Source organism: Balaenoptera borealis, assembly GCF_965194805.1.
Source record: "Balaenoptera borealis genome assembly, chromosome: 20".
In the NCBI taxonomy this organism is placed as follows: Eukaryota; Metazoa; Chordata; class Mammalia; order Artiodactyla; family Balaenopteridae; genus Balaenoptera; species Balaenoptera borealis.
In genome coordinates, this window is record NC_138879.1 from 10065515 (window position 1) to 10083118 (window position 17604).

Sequence of the window (17604 nt, forward strand, 5' to 3'; positions counted from 1 at the left end):
TAGTCCGTGTGGTACTGACAACCTTCCTTCTGGCCATTAACCAGGTGGCCGAGAGCTCCCGGGAAAGGCTTCACAGGCTCTCGTAAACACTTGGTTAGTAGATTATCCTGAACTAGACCAGGTGAAGATCCCAATAGGCCCTTCTGTTCCAGACACGGCCTGATCGGAGCAAAGTGTTATAGCCCAGCAAGTGGAATGCAGCTGTTGTTGGGAGCAATTCTCTCTCCCTCTCATGTGCGGGCACACGCGCGCACACACACACACACACACACACACACACACACACACACACACACACACACACACACACACACACACACGCACGACCTGCCTCGGGACCACGTCAGCTCTCTGATTCTGGGCCCGCCTCCTGCCATCTCATCATGCCACAGCCATCGCCCTGGGCCGAATTGAAGACACGTGGCCCTGGCCACTTAGAAAAGGGTACCACCTCTGGACATTTGAGGTGACACGTACCACACTTGGTGCTGCTCCAGCCCTTTACTGGTGACCCAAAAAGGCTGGAGTCAGAGCACGAGGCAGCTTGCCCCGAGGTATCAACGCCCTCCATCCAAGGAATCAACGTTGAACTAGATTTGGACTTGTCCTCCCCACCCATCAGTCTGCCTTAGTGGTACCAACCCTGGACTCACCGAACAGCATGGTGCCCGGATGGCTGCCCCCAGATCCTCCAGGTGCTGAGGCCCAGGGACTCACTGTCGTATGAGTAGCCCATGACACGGAATTGGTTTGTGAATTCTTCCATGACGAAAGATGGAAGAACCTGGGTCTGAGGACAGGTCAACAGCCCATTAGCCAATCCTGGAATCAACCTACTTCCAGATTCCTTAATAAATTCTTTTATCATTTACTGCCAAACAAAACAAAACAAAAAACAACCCCAAACAAAAACCCAACCCTGTCCTCCAGTCTGTGGCACACACTGGTCTCACGGCCAGTGTGCGGTTCTCCCTGACCTGGAACCCCAGTATGGGAGCCAGTGGTGGCCGAGCAGGACAGCAAGTCCCCCAGGGGCAGATGTTTTGCTTCTGGTCCCCCTAACTCTGGGCTCTGCTGGTTTAGAGGTTTTATACCTATGAGAGGAATGTTTCCACCAAGAGACACCTCCACACTGCATTGACCAGAAGCTGAGAGCAGCATCTGGCCTGTGGGACCACTCATGTGCTCGGGCAAATGCATGCAGAAGGAAAGCAGGAGGCCTGCCCTGGGCTGGTGGGCCCTGATCGTCAGGGGGACAGGTCCGCCACTCGAAAGCCCACAAGGAGGATGGAAGGAACTCGGTCATTTCTCGGGTGTCTCCTCAAACTGCCGGATCCAATGGCTCAAAATGCGGGGCTGTAGATTTCCTTACAGCCAGGATCCACCAGGGCCTTGAGCTCTCTGGAAGGTTCTGGTTATCTGACCAGGCCTGTACCTTCACTGCCGAGGTGCTGGCTGTGGGCAGAGGTCCACGGGGTGGGTAGGAGAGGGGAGATGCTGTGGTCTCTTGACTCATTGCTACAGCGAAGAAAGCGTTCCCCGGTGCGTGTCTGTTGCACATTGATAACGATCATTTCCTTTCTGTCTTCCTTTACTTGCTGATGTGGCTGATAGTGGTGATGGCAATGGTCACCGGTGTGATTTAAAGTGATAGATTTTTTGAATGTCAGAGGACCGCTACAGAGGTGGCCAAGATGGTGGGCCTGGAGCCTGGGGGGCCTGGGGGCACCCTTTGGGAAAGAGTGAAGTTGTGTGGGATCAGGCGGAGGCTTTGTGTCCCTGCTTTTGTTTTCGCAGGGCCGCTGGGGAAGAGGAGTGTGGGGGGGGGGGGTGGCTGTGTCTTGGCTGCCCAACCTGTGAACCTCCCTCCCATTGGGTGAGCCTTGTGCCGCCTCCCTTCTCGAGGCCAAAACAGTCCAGAACTTGTTCTCTCAGACCCTGGCCAAGAGTGGAGGGCACATGGCCTGAGCCTGGCCAACCAGATGCTTCCACTGGGGCCCGGTGCCTGAAGTGTGCGTCACAAAGAAGCGGGGAGAGTTTAGAATTCCTGCCCTGCTCTGGTAGGGGCAGCCTCCAGTGCCCAGAACCCGGTGATGGCATTCTAACGGGATGTACCCACGGAACCCCAGGCCCGGTCCCCCCGCCTTGGCCTAGATTCTGTGGGTCTTCCAGTATCCTTCTAGTATATCCTTCTTCTGCCTGACAACCTCATCGTGGGTGTCTTTTATTTGTGGTCAAGCACTCTGTTGGTGGCCTTTTAAGGTTCTTTGCAAATTTCCATTTTTACAAACAACCATGAGATGAGAATCTCTGCCCCCATCCCTGTGCACATGTGCAAGGATTGATGGAGAAAAGATTCCAAGCATGTGCTGTTCTTTCTACCTGGAACACACCCTCCTCCCATTTCCCCCACATCTGCTGCCCCTCACTCTTCATTTCTCCACTGAGAGCCACTAAAGTAGCTCCGGCCTGTGCCTCCCCCCTGCCACCCTCTGGTTTCCATCACCCGTTATTCCAGCTTGTATTTACCCCAAGTGTTTGTTTACTTGTGATCGCCTGTCTCATCCACAAGACCGCAGCTTCACAAGGAAAGGACTGGGTCTGCTCGTTCACTGGACCCCAGGGCCCAGCACACCCAATGTCCGAACACCCAGTGGACTCAACAACTCTTTCTGCGTGAACAAGAGAACTTGGGAACCACAGTGCAATTTTAATGATCTCAGATAAGGGACAGCAGAGGGCGGAGTGAAAGGCAGGGTAGGAGACCCAACAGCTCCTCGTTCACATCTTGTTGCTTCCCGACAAACCAGCTGGGCAGTGGGAAGTGGGAGTTCTCGGTTTGTGGACTGCACTAGTTGAAACCTTCCAGTGATTTCTTTAAGCTCGCAGAGATCAACGGAAGCAGGGGGGCCATCTGGTGGCCGGTGGTTGGAGATGGTTGCAGAGAGGAGGTGAAGGATGGGAGGTGCCCAGCCTCTGGGCGCTCCTGCCACCCTGGCTCCCCCAGCCTCGGGTCTAGTCCACACCCGTGGAGTTGGTCAGGTAGAAGGGACGGATGGCGACTTGGAAGCTGCTGAAGGACCCTGCCGGGCAGGGGAAGAAGGAAGCACTCCTGGAGCTGTTGGTGCCCAAGGCGCTGGGGATCAGGGCCTTCCAGCCCTCGAAGTTGGTGACGTCCGCCACGAAGTTCCCCCCACAGAGCATCAGGGCCTTGTTTTCATAACCGATGGTGGGATTGGAGTAGCTAGACTTGGAGAGGGCCAGGAGCGGGGGGTCGTCAGAGGAGCACGAGAACCCGTAGTTCCAGCAGCTCTGGACGGTGGGGAGGTAGACTAAAGTCCAGGAGACTGAGCGGGCCTGGAAGAGGAAGCTGGGGTGCTGGGGCGTCTGGAAGGACCGGTAGGGGTTGTAACCGGAACCCATCACGGAGGCGCTCCAGGTGGGCGAGGTGTAAAGCCGGGGCTGGTAGGTGTCCTCGGTGAGGTTCAGGCCCCTGTACTGAGCCAGCAGCTCGAAGGGCACGGTGTGGAACTCCAGGGCCTGCAGCATCTTCTTCTGGAAGAGCGCCTCGTGACTCCAGTACAGGGACAGGTTAAACTGCAGCGTGAAGAGGTCCCTGGGCGGTATCATGGGGAACCGCACCCTCTCCACCAAGCCCTCCACCTCCCCGTGGGAGATGCGCCTCTCCTGGATCCATTCATCCAAGGCCAGCAGCACGGCCAGCTCGCTGGGCGTGATCAGCTCACTCCTGGACAGCAGGTCTCGGAGAAGGGCCGTGGGGACGCTCGGCCAGGCCTCAGCCTGCGTCAGGGCCCCGAAGTTCCAGGCCAGGAACTGCACGCAGATCTCCTCCAGCACGGGGTCCCGGGTGGCCAGGGCATAGGCATAGAGGTCCAGGGGCGTCCGGAAAGAAGGGTCCTGGGGGAGGAGGATGGCAAAGAGGTGCCCGCAGTAGCTCTGCAGCTGCTTGGCCCCAGAGGCAGAGGCGAGCTTGTGCAAGCACTTCACTGACGACAGAGAGACGTCGATCCTCCGGGAGTAGAGGTACCTGGGGGGAGACGAGGGCTGATGCCTGGTGATACTCGTTCCCCGCAGAACAGGTGTGCCCTGGTGCACGTGTGCTATTGACCGCTGACACCCACGGTGCTAGCTATTCCAAGGGGCATTCAGAGCCCCCTGATTTATCTCCTGGGTCAACCCACATTCCAAGCTCCCGTTTGCTTAGAGCCAGGTGTGGGCGGATCCCAGGCTCCTTGAGGATGTTGCTTCATCCTCATCCGTGAGGGAGGCGGTCCCACCACCTCCTCCACCATCACCATCGTCCTCACGGGCCGGACCCTGGGCGCCAGGACCTGCTGGCCAACCCGGGCATGAGCGTTGCCCTGTCCTTCCCTTCCCACCGTCACGCACCTGGCCAGACCCCTTCGGACCCCCACTGGGTGCCCGTGGGCGCCCCTCTGCCCCCAGCACCTGTCTGGTGTTCCCGTGACATGGGCATCGCCGCTGGCCACCTCCTATCTGCCTTCCCCACCAGCCGTGAGCCCCGCGGGCGGCACCCAGTCTGTGCCATCTGCCATGTAACTCAGTGAGCCACCAGGAAGCCCTTTGCTGCGTGAAGACGCGTGCGGAGGGAGCCTGCTGGGAGGGGAAACGATAGGCTGCGGCTGCTGTCTCCTGGGACATGGTGAGTGGGGTCCTGCTTTGGGAAGAGCCAAACTCTCCCCACGGCCTCTCTCGAACGCTGAGCCTTCCAGGGGGCAGCGGACCTGGTGGCTACCCTGTCACCTGAGCATGGAGCTGGGGGCGCCCAGAGCGGAGCTGGGGCCCCGCAGTGTCCAGTGCCGGTGGCAGAGGCGGGCCCGCCCTCCTCCCACCCTCTCTGCCCTCGTGCACTCAACACATCACGTGATCCTGCTGATGACCGTGAACTCTGGGGAAAAAAAGGGCATCTGCACCCTCTGGCCCGTCGCCCATAGCTGGGTATCTGTCTGGTGGTGGCCTGAGCCCAGGAACCTCCGCCCTGGGCAGCACCCGGACAGCGGACGGGGCACTGCCTCTCTCATAGGCAAGGGGTGCCACCGAGGGCCCCGCAGATGGCCATTGACAAAGGGAGCGAGGAAACCACAGAATGTTTCTGTCACCACCTCTTAATCCCGCTTTGGGGCCAGCGAGGGATGGTTCCCAGCCACTGGGAGCTGTGCAGCTCCCACCCGGTGACGCCCCAGCCCGGCTGGCTCTCCCTGGTCTGGGCACACTGTCCACCCTCAGCCTCAGGCGGGCACCCGAGTGGCTGGGGACAGGGGATCGCAATCAGCCCTTCGGCCCTGCCCCACCATCAGGGAAGAAAACGTCCTGAAAGGTAGAAAAAAGACCAAAGACCCTGGGGTGTTAGTGACCCCCAGAGACCCCAGAAACTGGTGAGAAGCCGGATTACTGACAGAAGGCTCTGAACAGCAGGTGCCGCGTGGGGACCACTGGGCAGAGGGAAGGGGAACGTGCGGGGCAGCCGCAGTGAGCAGGGGTCTTCTGAGGCCTTCTGGGGTCTGGACGGGGCTCACTGCGGCCTCTCTGCCTTAGGGGAGGGAGAGAGACAGGGGCAGAGAGAAAGGAAGAGAGAGAGAGGGAGGGAGAGACAGAGACAGAGAGAGACACCAGGAGACAGAGAGACAGAAAGAGACAGGGAGAGACAGGGAGAGAGAGCCAGAGCACATGGGCAGACAGTCCAGAAAATCACTGAACTCTGACCAAGGTCAGTGACTCCAGTTGGGGCCAGGAAGCTGGGGACAGGTGCAAACGCATTACAGAAATCAGTCCCACTAGGAGGGGCACAGGATGACTGCCAGGTTCTTATATTGTACTTGGCTGAAAAGAAACCACTTTAATCTGTTTTAACTGCCATTTGTTGTTTTCTCTTAAACGTCACTTTCAGCTACCTACAGCTTTGGGTCACGAGAGAGAACAGCTTTCATAGACGTGGTTCTTTTTTCAAATCGATGCTCTCAGAACACCAGCCCCCCGGGAGGCCCCTTGGGTGGTAACAGAGTGGCCCCCAGCAGGGCGGTCAGGGGGGAAGGGGCCGCCCCTCGGGGCCCACTCTCCTCATCTGGGAGACCGGCTCCTGAGCGTGGCCGGCCCGCTGGTTAGACCCGAGGCCTGGGTGGCCCTGCCTGAGGGCTTTCCCCCCACTTTTCTCCAGCAACAGATTTGGATTCGGGTTTTAAAAAAAATTTTTCGAGGGAGCAGATCAGTCAGGTGAGAAGAGGGAAAATCCTTTGATAGTTGATTTTTGGATGCTTACCACACCTGAGAGACAGGGGTGTGTGTGTGTGTGTGTGCTGCCCCATCTCTCATAGCCCCTGCAGAAATAATGCATAACAATGTGCGCGTGGGGCTTCCCTGGTGGCGCAGTGGTTGAGAATCTGCCTGCCAATGCAGGGGACACGGGTTCGAGCCCTGGTCTGGGAAGATCCCACATGCCGTGGAGCAACTGGGCCCGTGAGCCACAACTACTGAGCCTGCGCGTCTGGAGCCTGTGCTCCGCAACAAGAGAGGCCGCGATAGTGAGAGGCCCGCACACCGCGATGAAGAGTGACCCCCGCTTGCCGCAACTAGAGAAAGCCCTTGCACAGAAACGAAGACCCAACACAGCCAAAAATAAATAAATAAATAAATAAACTCCAATCTCTTAAAAAAAAAAAAAAGAATGTGCGTGTGAATGTGAGGATGCGTGGCTGTGAAGGCAAATGTGTGAATGTGTGAGTGTGTGTGCACACAAGTGTGAACAAGTGTGTTCACGCAAGCATGGCTGCAGTCAGTGCCGCATCCCTTGTCCCTGTGGTTTGCCTTGGAGGGGAGGCTGCCCAGTCCCCAGCCCCCGGCCCCGAGGACACTCACTTAATAAAGTCTCTGACGACAGGCACACACTCGGTGTCCACCTCCATGGTGACCCTGCTGCTTGGCTCCTTCCACAGGCCGTGTGCCTCGGGGTTGGTGGACAGGATCAGCTTGTGGGCACAGATGCCCAGCTCGTCCTCCTCCTTTGTCTTCACCTTGATGAACAGGTCACAGCCCTTTTGGCTCTCAAAGATCTGCTCTAGAGCTGCGGGGAGCTCGCTGGACAGGTCGAAGGTGTGGATGCCTCTGGTTTCTAAGAGGTAGAAGGGAACGTGCCATGTTAGGAGGGGTCCCGGCACTTGCTTCCTTTGTGATCTGAAAACACTTTTGCTCCCTGGAGTCAGTTTCTTCCCTTAAATCGTGGCCCCGGTCCTGCCTTATCTACTCAGAAAGGCTCCCGGGGAGGCAAGGAAAGAACAGCCCTGGAAGACAGGGTGCTGTTGCCCTCTGTGGCCCAGAGCCCCTGATCCATCAAACACCCCTACTTAGCTCATCTGCCTCCCCCAGATTCAGGCAGCACATCCAGGTGGGTGTTTTGGAGGCGCTGACTTCCAGAGCCTGGGGCCCCATCCCAATCAATCACTCACCCAGATATGACCTTCTAAAACCCAAACCTCCTGCCTGGTTTGGTCTGAAGAGGGAGGGTCTCATGGCAACCCTATTTAGAGTTTTGAGGTTCTCAGCAGCCTCCTTCAGGGGACTGAGGCCTAGAGAAGCTACTTGAAGCCCCCAGGGTGGTTTGGGGGTGATGTACCCCTCTCCTGGTCCCTCCCAAAGCTTAGCAGGGAATTAAATTGCATCTGTTTTTTCTTTGCCACAAACAGGTTTGAATCAATTCTGACAATTAAACCAGGTGGGTTCAGCCCCCCCCAATTCCTCCCTGAACCCCAGACTCTCCTTTACTCTCACCCCGGGGGTCCCCACCAGGCCAGGGCTGCTTCCTGCCTTGCACCCCGGCCCCACAGCCCAGGTGTGTCTCCTGCACGTGCCCCCGCGCTCCCTGTGCGAGCCCAGGGAGAAGGACAAGTGGTCATGAGAGACAAGATAAAACTGGGACCCGAGGATTCAAAACTGCGGAGCAGCCTCGGTCCATTTAGAATATCTGATGGCATTGGGGAGAGGGCAGGGCTGGGGCTGTTTGCAATCAAGCCTTTTTGCCCCCAAGAAATGTCTAAAGCACGTTCAGCACGCTGTCTAAGCCCGGGTTCGGGGGGTGTGCTGTAATATGTTTTGGAATGAGAACTAACAGAAACAAAAGGCTGGCGTTTCGAGAGACAAGCCTGCAGTGTGTAGACACGGGGTGCACAGGCACCTCGTTTTAATGTGCTTCACAGATGCTGCGTTTCTCTGAAACTGAAAGTTGTGGCAACTGTGCCTTGAGCTACACCATTTTTTTTTTCCCAACGGCATTTGCTCACTTTGCGTCTCTGTGTCACATTTTGGTAATTCTCAGTCACCTTTGATGTTACTATTGGAAAAAGATTATGACTTGCTGAAGGCTCAGATGGTGGTTAGCATTTTTTAGCAATAAAGTATTGTTTAGTTAAGGTATGTACATTATTCTTTTAAAAATTAAGGTGTGTAGAGTGGTTTTTTTTCATCGATAGCTTTTCTGGTTCACTGATTTTATGCCATCGATCTATTATGTTTAGAACTGGTTTGTCTTTAAATTTGTTCTCTACAAAAAAAAGAGAGAAAATACGCATATTTATTTTATCTGAAACTCTTCAGCTTCGATCCTATCTTAATGCGACAAGGCCTTGCCCGTGTGCAGCTGAGCTCGGGTGTCCGTCTCCCCGCACCTCCCCCCATCACAGGGAGGGGGCGCTGCTGGGCCAGGAGCCTGCACCCGGTGACAGCTGCTTTCTCTCTCGCAGGAGTGACCTAGAACTCTGGACTAGGGTCAGAAAATCTTTGTTCCAGTTCTAGCTCTGCTTCCAACTAAGTGTGCTTGCTTATTTATTTAATTAAAGTATAGTTGGTTTACAATATATTAATTTCAGGTGTACAATATAGTGATTCAATATTTTAGTATGTTCATTGTTTCTTTAGACATAACACTATTGCACACTCAGTAGACTACGGTATAGTGTAAACATAACTTTTAAAGGCACTGGGAAACCAAAAAATTCCTGTGACTCGCTTTACTGTGATACTCGCTTTCAGTGGTTTGGAACCGAACCTGAGACATCTCCGAGGTGTGTCTGTATTTGGAATGTGGCTCATTGTCCGAGAATCGGGTTAAATGGAGCATTTCTGAGCGGCTCCGGTTGGGGGGGCGGTAAGGAAGTGGGGATCTGTTGCTGTGAGGTTGTGGGAACTGTGGGCTTTCCTGCCCCTCCTGGAAAGCAGGCACCACCCGCTAACCTTTGCATGGGGAGGTGTGTGATCCACGTGGAGGGGTGGGAGCCGGCGTGACCACCGTCCCTGGGATCCAGGGCTCCGGCTTCCGTGGCAGCTCTTGGGCAGGGGGACAGAGAGGGCCCTGGGGCTCAGGATGGGGCACCCCCCCCCCCACCTCTCACCATTGGTGCAGATCACGCCGGCGTCCTCGTCGTGTCTACAGTTGCTCTTCATCCAGCCCAGGGATGTGCAGTTGGCCAGCGAGGGCTCAGTCCCTGTGCACTGCACCTCGTCCAGCATGATAGGGCCCCTTCCTGGTGGCACAGCAAGGACGACAGGGCCTGGAGGGGGAGCTGGGGCTCTCGGGGCTCTTGTAACGTCATACCATGAACTAGTCTTGTTCTCACAAGGTCTGTCTGCCTCGTAGATATCAAATTATTATACCGTGATTTATGCATCTACCCCTGTCGCTGAATATTTGGATGATTTCCCTTTTTTTGAATCACAGGCACTGCACACAGACTTTTCTTTTGGGGGGAAACTGTTTCAAGAAGGTAAATTCCCCGGAGTGGAGCCACTGGGCTGGAGGGAATGGCCGCCGGCCAAGCGTGAGTGCGCGCCGGGCCGCCAGCGCTCAGCCAGCGCAGGGCTTTGATCTCTTTGAAACCTCTGCCAGCACTGGGCTGGCGGGAATGCCACTGGCCCACCTTAGGTACGATCCCTTCCTGGGCCTGGTTACTTAGCAGCGCGTCCAGCTTTGGAGGACCTGGGGACCCGCAGGTTACCTGGCCCGAAGGTGGCTCTGCCCAGAGCCTCGGTGGCATTCTTGAAGCCCAGGGCTCGGCAGACAACGCTGGCATCCGTCAGGTCCCACAGGTTGTCACACACCGTCCCCCACTGGCCGCTGTAGTAGATCTCCACGCGGCCCTCGTTGGCAGTGTCCCCGTCGGCCAGCCGCATGTCACCGTCTTTCACGCCTGCAAGCTCCCGAGGGAGAGCAGAGGTCAGCGAGGATGAAGGCCGGGTGCTGGGCCTCCATCCCAGGGCGGCAGCATGGCCGCCCCACCCTCCTCGGGGGTCATGTGCTTTCATGGGGGCAGTAAAGTACCCCCAGTAGGGGGTGACCACTGGATCGTTAGCTTTGAAGACCCCATCCATCCTCGAGGGGATCACCCCCCGGGGAGGAGTGGAAAATACACATAGACCGCCCCCCATACACACAGTGAGGGTAGGCTCCACCTTTCTTGTCTCTGAGGTCTGAACCCTTCATTGATAGAGGAGGGGCAGAGGGGCGCCCGGTGCCACCTGAGAGTAGGGTGGCAGGACCCCAAGGAAAGAATAGGGGATGGGGCGGAGGCCCACACTGACCCCACCTGAGGGTGTCTGGGGCTTGGGGTGCAGTCCGGGCACCACAGCGAGGACTGCTGGAAGGGGCGTGTTGGAACGCCGGGGGCAAGCAGGCCCAGGGCGCCCCGGAACTCAGGCAGAGCGTGCCAGGCAAGAAGAGGAAGCGGGGTCCTGGCCCTACACCTGTTCTTCTGGGACTCAGCCCGCTGACCTCCCCTGCCCAGCCCCACCTCAGCCCCCGCCGGAGCCGACAGCGTCAGGCAGGAGCTGGGCGCCGTGTCAAAGGGCACTTCTTAGATGGGGGAGCAACAGGCCTCTGTGCGGTCACCAGGACGAGGAAGGGCCTCGAAGTGTGAAGGGTGAGCACGGCCGTCCAGGACTCTGGAAGTCAGACTGTGTCCGAAGGGCACTGGCCTCGTGTCGCCCAGGGTTTGGCCAATCTGTGGGCCCCTCCTGCCTGGTCCTTCTGGTTCCCACTGGATGAAATGGTGACTCCCTTGGCATCCCGCCACCAAAACATACAAGCCATGACTTGGGACACCCGGGGCTTCAAGCAGGAGAGAAGACCCGGGCTGACTCCCGTCACCCAGGCACCGGGCAGAACGTTGCCCTGATTTCTGCAAAGAGGGGGCTGACCCTGCAGAGCAAGGGAGCGCCAACTTCACAGACGCTGCTTTCCAAATCTCCGGGGCCCCGCTCACCTTGAGTGCCCGCGACCAGCAGCCACAGCCACAGGAGCCGCAGGGGGGCCATGGCCTTGCCTGGGAGCCCCTTGTCCTGCAGCGAAAGGAGGCAGCCGAGTGAGACGGCGGAGCTGGACAGCCCCCGGGACCAGGGCCGATGTGTCCACCCACCCTTCGGACCCTGCTCACGGAGGGCGGCCGGCGGGTGCAGGGCCTGCACCCTCAGAGCCGGGAGCCCGGGGAGCGCCCGGTGCTCTGGGTGCCTTGGCGGGGCCCCTTTCCTCATCTGAAGGTGGTCCTCCGAGGACGAGGAAGACCTGCCCAGAGGAAGGGGGGCGTCTCTGGGCAGCGAGGACAGTGGGAACAGGAGCCCATCTCAGAAAGCTAGGCCCTGGGCGTGGCTGTCGGGGAGATGGGTGGGGAGGGTGGGGAAGGAGAAGGCAGGGGGTGCGGGGCCCAGATTGGGAGGGCCTGGGGAGCCTGGCTCAGGATGGGGCTTTATCTCCAGTCAATGGACTCCTGAGGGGGTGCCCTGAGGTCTGCAGCAGACGAAGAGCATTCTGTGGGCTCTGGACCCAGTGAGCCCAGGAAGGGAGGGGGTGGCAAGAGCAGGGCAGGGGGACGCATCAGGAGGAGGTCCCAGAAATCCGGGCAGGAGTGACAGAGGGACAGCCAGCAGGGAGAGAGCGTGGGCCGGGCGCGCCGGGTGGGGAGGAGAGGGGTCCGGGCTGAGGCCCAGGCCTCTGTGCAGCCGGGTGTGGGTGGGGAGAGGCTGGGGGGAGGGGCACAGGATGAGAGGACCTCTGAGGTCAGTGTCCCCAGGGAGCAGAGGCCCGAAGAGGCGGGGGACCACCGAGGCCACACAGCCAGCCCTGGGCGGTCAGGCAGGGGGGCCCCAGGTCTCCCCACTTTGCCTGGACGCCTTGGCTCCGTGCAATTGTCACTGCTCACTTTTCCCCTTCACCCCCATCCTGCCCCTCACTTGCCTCCCTCCCCTCCTGTCCGCACAACGGGGTGGTCACTGCAACACCCACACTCACCCCCGGGGCCCAGGGATGTGGCCTTTCTTGCGGCTGCCCCTCAAGTCAGGGCCTGGTGACCTCGGGGCGGCGCCCCGGGCCTGCATTAACCAGACCCCCTGGGGCTCCCAGGCACGAAGGCCTGTTAACCATCATTGAACGGCATCCCGGGACCAGGAAGGCCTGTTAACCATCATTGAACGGCATCCCGGGACCAGGACCGCTCACACCACCGGCTCGTGGGATCCTGACCACGAGCCTGAGAAATGCTTCGTTGACCACACCTTACAAGCGAGGGGGCTGAAGCCCAGAGGGGTAGCCGGCTCGGCTCACACAGCTGGGGAGCCGTGGGTGGTGTGTGGGGGGGTGGTGTGCCCTCTCTTCATTACACTGACCTCAGCAGATGGCCAAGGGGCTAGGATGACCAACTGCCCAGTGCACTGGGGCCTGTCCCGGCTTTAGCACGGGAAGTCCTGGGTCCTGGGACATGCCCTCGGTCCCAGGCACACGGGGATGGCTGGTCACTCTCTGCGCTCCCCGGACAGTGGCAGCCACCAGCTTTGCTCATCCTGAAGCAGGAACTCAGGGCCCCAGACAAATGGCCATTTAGGCACTTGGCACGTGGTATGCCAAATGTCACAGTACTTCAGGTGGCCGTGACCACCCGTTTTTGCCTGACTCATTTGGGAAGTGGGACAGAGCTTATGCAGACTGGAAAAAGGTGCCCTTCCTTTGGGCAGGTTTAGCCTGGGCTGAAAAGCACTGATCAGAGAGAGCACCTTGGCTGAATGCCGAGCCTGCTTGCCCCTTGGGCTGGTGTCCTTGTGTGCCAGTGAACAACCTGCCCAACTGTACACAGAGACCCTTTGGACATGGGAGCAGCAGTGATGGTCCCTGGATTCAGGAGAAGCACCAGATCCCCATCTGGGTACAAGCAGGGAGACTTGGCCCCCATGAGATTACATGGTATAGAGAGAGGGACACCCACCTGAGAGCAAGAGGCACAAGCTTACCTGCCCGAGACAACTACTGATGGTTGTCCTAAAGCCTCCCACCTGCAGGATCCCTCTGCAGGCCAATCTTCAACCCAGAAAACCCTTCCAGTACAGAGCGTGGTCAGGCTGGTCTCAGGAAATGCTTCAGAAAGCTCAGTCTAGTTTCGATTTCTTGAAACCACCTGACACTGTTTTCTTCTGGGGTTGGTTGCCGCCAAGGCTTCCTGCACCACCCCAATCCCCCTCGGTGCTGACTGGGGCGGTGGGGATGGCAGCGGCCCAAGGCGGCAGTCTGGCTGATTTTGTAACCAGAGCAAGGCGGCTGACAGCCACATTTGAATAGCAACACTCTTCCGAGCTGGACCAGTGCCAGGCCCGGGCGCTGGGGGAGGGGAAAGGAGGGGCAGCAGCGGACAAAGGTCAGAAGAGCAGAGGGTGGGCATGGACCGGCAGGGTGTGCATCCGGGGACTGTGGGCTCTTTCCCCGCACACCCTGAGCCGTTTCCTGGGTCTCACACGTTGCCAGCAGAGGGGACACCGCCCAGGGGTCTGCTCGCTCTGCTCTAAGCACTTGACAAGCCTGACCTGAATGTTGCACCCTGCTGGGGCGGGGGCAGAACCTCTGGAGTGGATGTAAATTGTTCTGCCCACCTCACGCCCACTCCCTTGCCTTTCCTCTGACAGAGAGCCAGCACCTCGGTTTTCCCCTGGGGAAGCACCCCCGTCTCTCCCTCCAGGTTGTGTGGCTCCTCTGGGGCTGACCTGGGCCTGGCGGGTGGGAGACAGATGGTGTCAGGGAGGTGCCGTGATCCCAGCCGGCCCAGGGAGTCAGCTTCAGACTCCTGGAACGGGACCCTGCAGGGAGCAGGCGGCCCGGGGATGGTGATGTCCGTGGTGCCCCAGACTGTGCCTTGAGGAAAGCCCAGCTGAGGATTCAGGTGAGGGAAGAGCTGAGAGACGGAGGAACCTTGGTCCTGATGCTACAGCTTGAGCACCTGCGTCCAGCTGGCCTGAAGTCAAGGCCAAGCCCTGGCTTCAAGGTTAAATGAGGCAATCGATCTCTTCTATTTCTGTCACCTGCATCCCAGGTTCTGGACAAGAGTTGTCCCCTTGGAATGTCCCCAGGTCTCTCTAACCCAGTGGCTGTCGACCTGGTTGGCACATGGGAATCACCCAGGAGTTTCACAAACTCCTAAGGCCCAGACCCATTAAATCACTATCTCTGGGGTGGGGACAGGCATTGGCATTAAAGCCTTGCAGGTGGTTCCCATGTGCAGCCGGGGTTGAGAACCACTGGGGGAGACAGAGTTTCCCTGGCAGCCCTGCGTCCAAGAGAGTGAGCCCCCAGGTCAACCATTCAATGACTATTTGCCCGAGATGTGAGGTCTGAGGGGGGCTACCGGCTCATCTAATCCCCTCCAAAGGAACCGTAAAGAGCAGTGGGGAGACCAGCAGAAACAGAAGTGGCAGAAGAGACAGGGGAGTTTTAACACGCCATCCAGCTGAAGGAGCCTCAGTGCTGGCTGACACAGAAACCCCAGCACTGTCACTTCTAGCGTCCATCGGTACTTGCAGCAATAAGTGGCCAGTCAAGGTCAGGAGTGCATAGGAAGTCCTTTGGGAGGCACTGGTGGCAATGTCGAAAAACCCAAGTTGCCGAATCTTTAGCCCCTGAGTCCTTTCCTGCTGGAAAGTCCTTTGTGTGCAGGTGGTAAAATGTCAGACTGAGGATGTTCCAGACATGGAACCAAAGCACGGGTGTCTGTTCCCCTCCGGCTCTCAGGGTCTCTCCGGCCCACAAAGGGAACAAGAACAGGAACTGAGACCATCTGCTCCAGAGAGGAGTGGCTCAGCTCTGATAAGGAGACCAACTGAAAGCCCCGACACTGTGGATAATCGGGCCAGTGGTGACATTGTAGACCCCGCTGCTGTAAACAGGAAGCCACAGCCGAGACGTGGTGGCGAGTGTCCTGGGGGCTGTCAGAGACCAGAGCCCTTACGACGCCTGTAAGACATTCTTTGTGCCTCCTCTCCCGCCCCCCCACCAAACACGGAACGCTGCCTGTAACGCTAACCTCGAGGTAGCCGGCACTGCTGTAAACTTCAGACAGGACCCATTCAATCCTCCCAACCTCTACGGGAAGTAGCTGCTCTTATTAACTCTTTAACAGATGAGAAAACGGAAGTGCAGAGAGGGGAATCCCAACCAGCTACACAGCTGGGATTCCGACCCACACTTTTCTTTCTTTTTTAAAATATTGGCTTGAGGGACTTCCCTGTTGGCGCAGTGGTTGGGAGTCCTCTTGCCCACGCAGGCAACACAGGTTCGGTCCCTGGTCCGGGAGGATCCCCCATGCCGCGGAGTGGCTGGGCCCGTGCGCTACAGCTACTGGGCTTGCCCTCTGGAGCCCGTGAGCCACAACTCCTGAGCCTGCGTCCTGCGGCTGCTGAAGCCCGCGCACCTGGAGCCCGTGCTCCGCGGCAAGAAGGGCCGCCGCAATGAGAGGCCCGTGCACCACAACGAGAAGTAGCCCCCGCTCGCCGCAACTAGAGAAAGCCCGCGCGCAGCAACGAAGACCCAACGCAGCCAAAAATAAATAAATTTATAGAAAGAAAAATTGGCTTGAGATCTAATAATTTACACACAATAAAGTGCATCGATTTAATGAGTTTTGTCAAATGTATACAGATGGTAACCATGACAATCATAATATAGAAGACATTCTCATCATCCCCAAATGTTCTCTTATGCCTTTGCTGACAATCCCCTCTGCCAGCCCCCAACCTTGGCAGCCGGGGATCTGCTTACTGCCACTGCAGCTCTGCGTGTCCTAGAATTTCATATAAATGGAAACACACAACATATAACCTTTAACTTAGCACATGCTTTTGAGATGTCACTGAGAATATCAGTAATTGGTTCTTTTCTCGCGAGTAGTAGCCCACTGTGTGGACAGACCTCAATCTGTTTCTGCACTTATGCATTGATGGACATTTGGGTCACTCCCAGTTTTGGACTACACTCACTTCCCCACCGCCCCCTTATCCGAGGCTTTGCTTTCTGCAGTTTCAGTTATCCGTGGTAAACTGCAGTCCAAAAATATTACATGGAAAATTCCAGAAATTAACAATTCGTGAGTTTTAAATTGTGCACTGTTCTGAGTGGCGTGATGAAATCTTGCGCCGTCCCGCCTGGGACGTGCATCATCCCTTCATCCAGTGTATCCCACCTGTTAGTTAGTAGCCGGCGTCGTTATCAGATCGACCGTCCAGATATCACAGTGCTTGTGTTCAAGCAACTCTTATTTTACTTAATAATGGTCCCAGAGCACAAGAGTAGTATGCTGGCAGCTCGGATATTCTCTTACTGTGCCTAATTTATAAATTAAACTTAATCATAGGTAGGTATATATAGGAAAAGACAGTATATATGGGGTTTGATACTATCCACAGTTTCAGGCGTCCACTGGGGTGTTGGAGAGTATCCCCTGCAGAAAAAGGCGGGGCTGCTGTATTACAAATAAAGCTGTTAGGAACATTTGGAGACAAGTCTTTGTGTGAACATAAGTTTTTATTTCTTTTGTGTAGGGATAAGATTACTGGGTCGTATGGTAGGTAAATGTTTAACTTTTTAAGAAACTGTCAAACTGTTTTCCAAAGTGGCTGAACCATTTTGCAACCCTACTAGCAATTTCTATGATGGTTCCGGTAGCTTTAAATCCTCACCACTACTTGGTATTGCCAGTCTTTTCAGTTTTATCCATTCTGGTGGGTGTGTAGTGGAATCTTACTGTGGTTTTAATGACTCATGATGTGGAGCATCTTTTTTTTTTTTTTTAATTTATTTTTATATTTATTTTTGGCTGCGTTGGGTCTTCATTTCCATGCGAGGGCTTTCTCTAGTTGCGTCAAGCGGGGACCACTCTTCATCGCGGTGCGCAGGCCTCTCACTATCGTGGCCTCTCTTGTTGCGGAGCACAGGCTCCAGACGCGCAGGCTCAGTAGTTGTGGCTCACGGGCCTAGTTGCTCCACAGCATGTGGGATCCTCCCAGACCAGGGCTCGAACCCGTGTGCCCTGCATTGGCAGGCAGATTCTCAACCACTGCGCCACCAGGGAAGCCCGGAGCATCTTTTCACATGCTTGTCATTTATTCCTCCTCTTTGGTGAGGTGAAGTGTCTATTTAAATCTTAAACACATTTTAAATTGGGTTGTCTCATCACTGAGTCGTATAAATTCTTTATATATTCTGGCTACGAGTCCTTTAGCGGATACACGACTTGCAAATTGTTTGGAATGAAAAACTTGCCTTTTCATTTCCTT

General features: G+C 56.7%; 1 protein-coding gene across 1 annotated transcript; it reads right to left on the reverse strand.

The window, feature by feature from the left end:
* Nucleotides 1-2690: 2690 nt before the first annotated feature.
* On the reverse strand, nucleotides 2691-13540 carry LGALS3BP (galectin 3 binding protein). Its single transcript, XM_082371568.1, has 6 exons — nucleotides 13300-13540; nucleotides 11286-11361; nucleotides 10023-10214; nucleotides 9420-9551; nucleotides 6895-7147; nucleotides 2691-4048 (listed from the first exon to the last, which is right to left on the reverse strand). Exons 2-6 carry the CDS (start codon nucleotides 11335-11337, stop codon nucleotides 3016-3018), a joined length of 1662 nt encoding a protein of 553 aa, XP_082227694.1. The 5' UTR covers nucleotides 11338-11361; nucleotides 13300-13540; the 3' UTR covers nucleotides 2691-3015.
* Between the last annotated feature and the right edge of the window lie 4064 nt (nucleotides 13541-17604).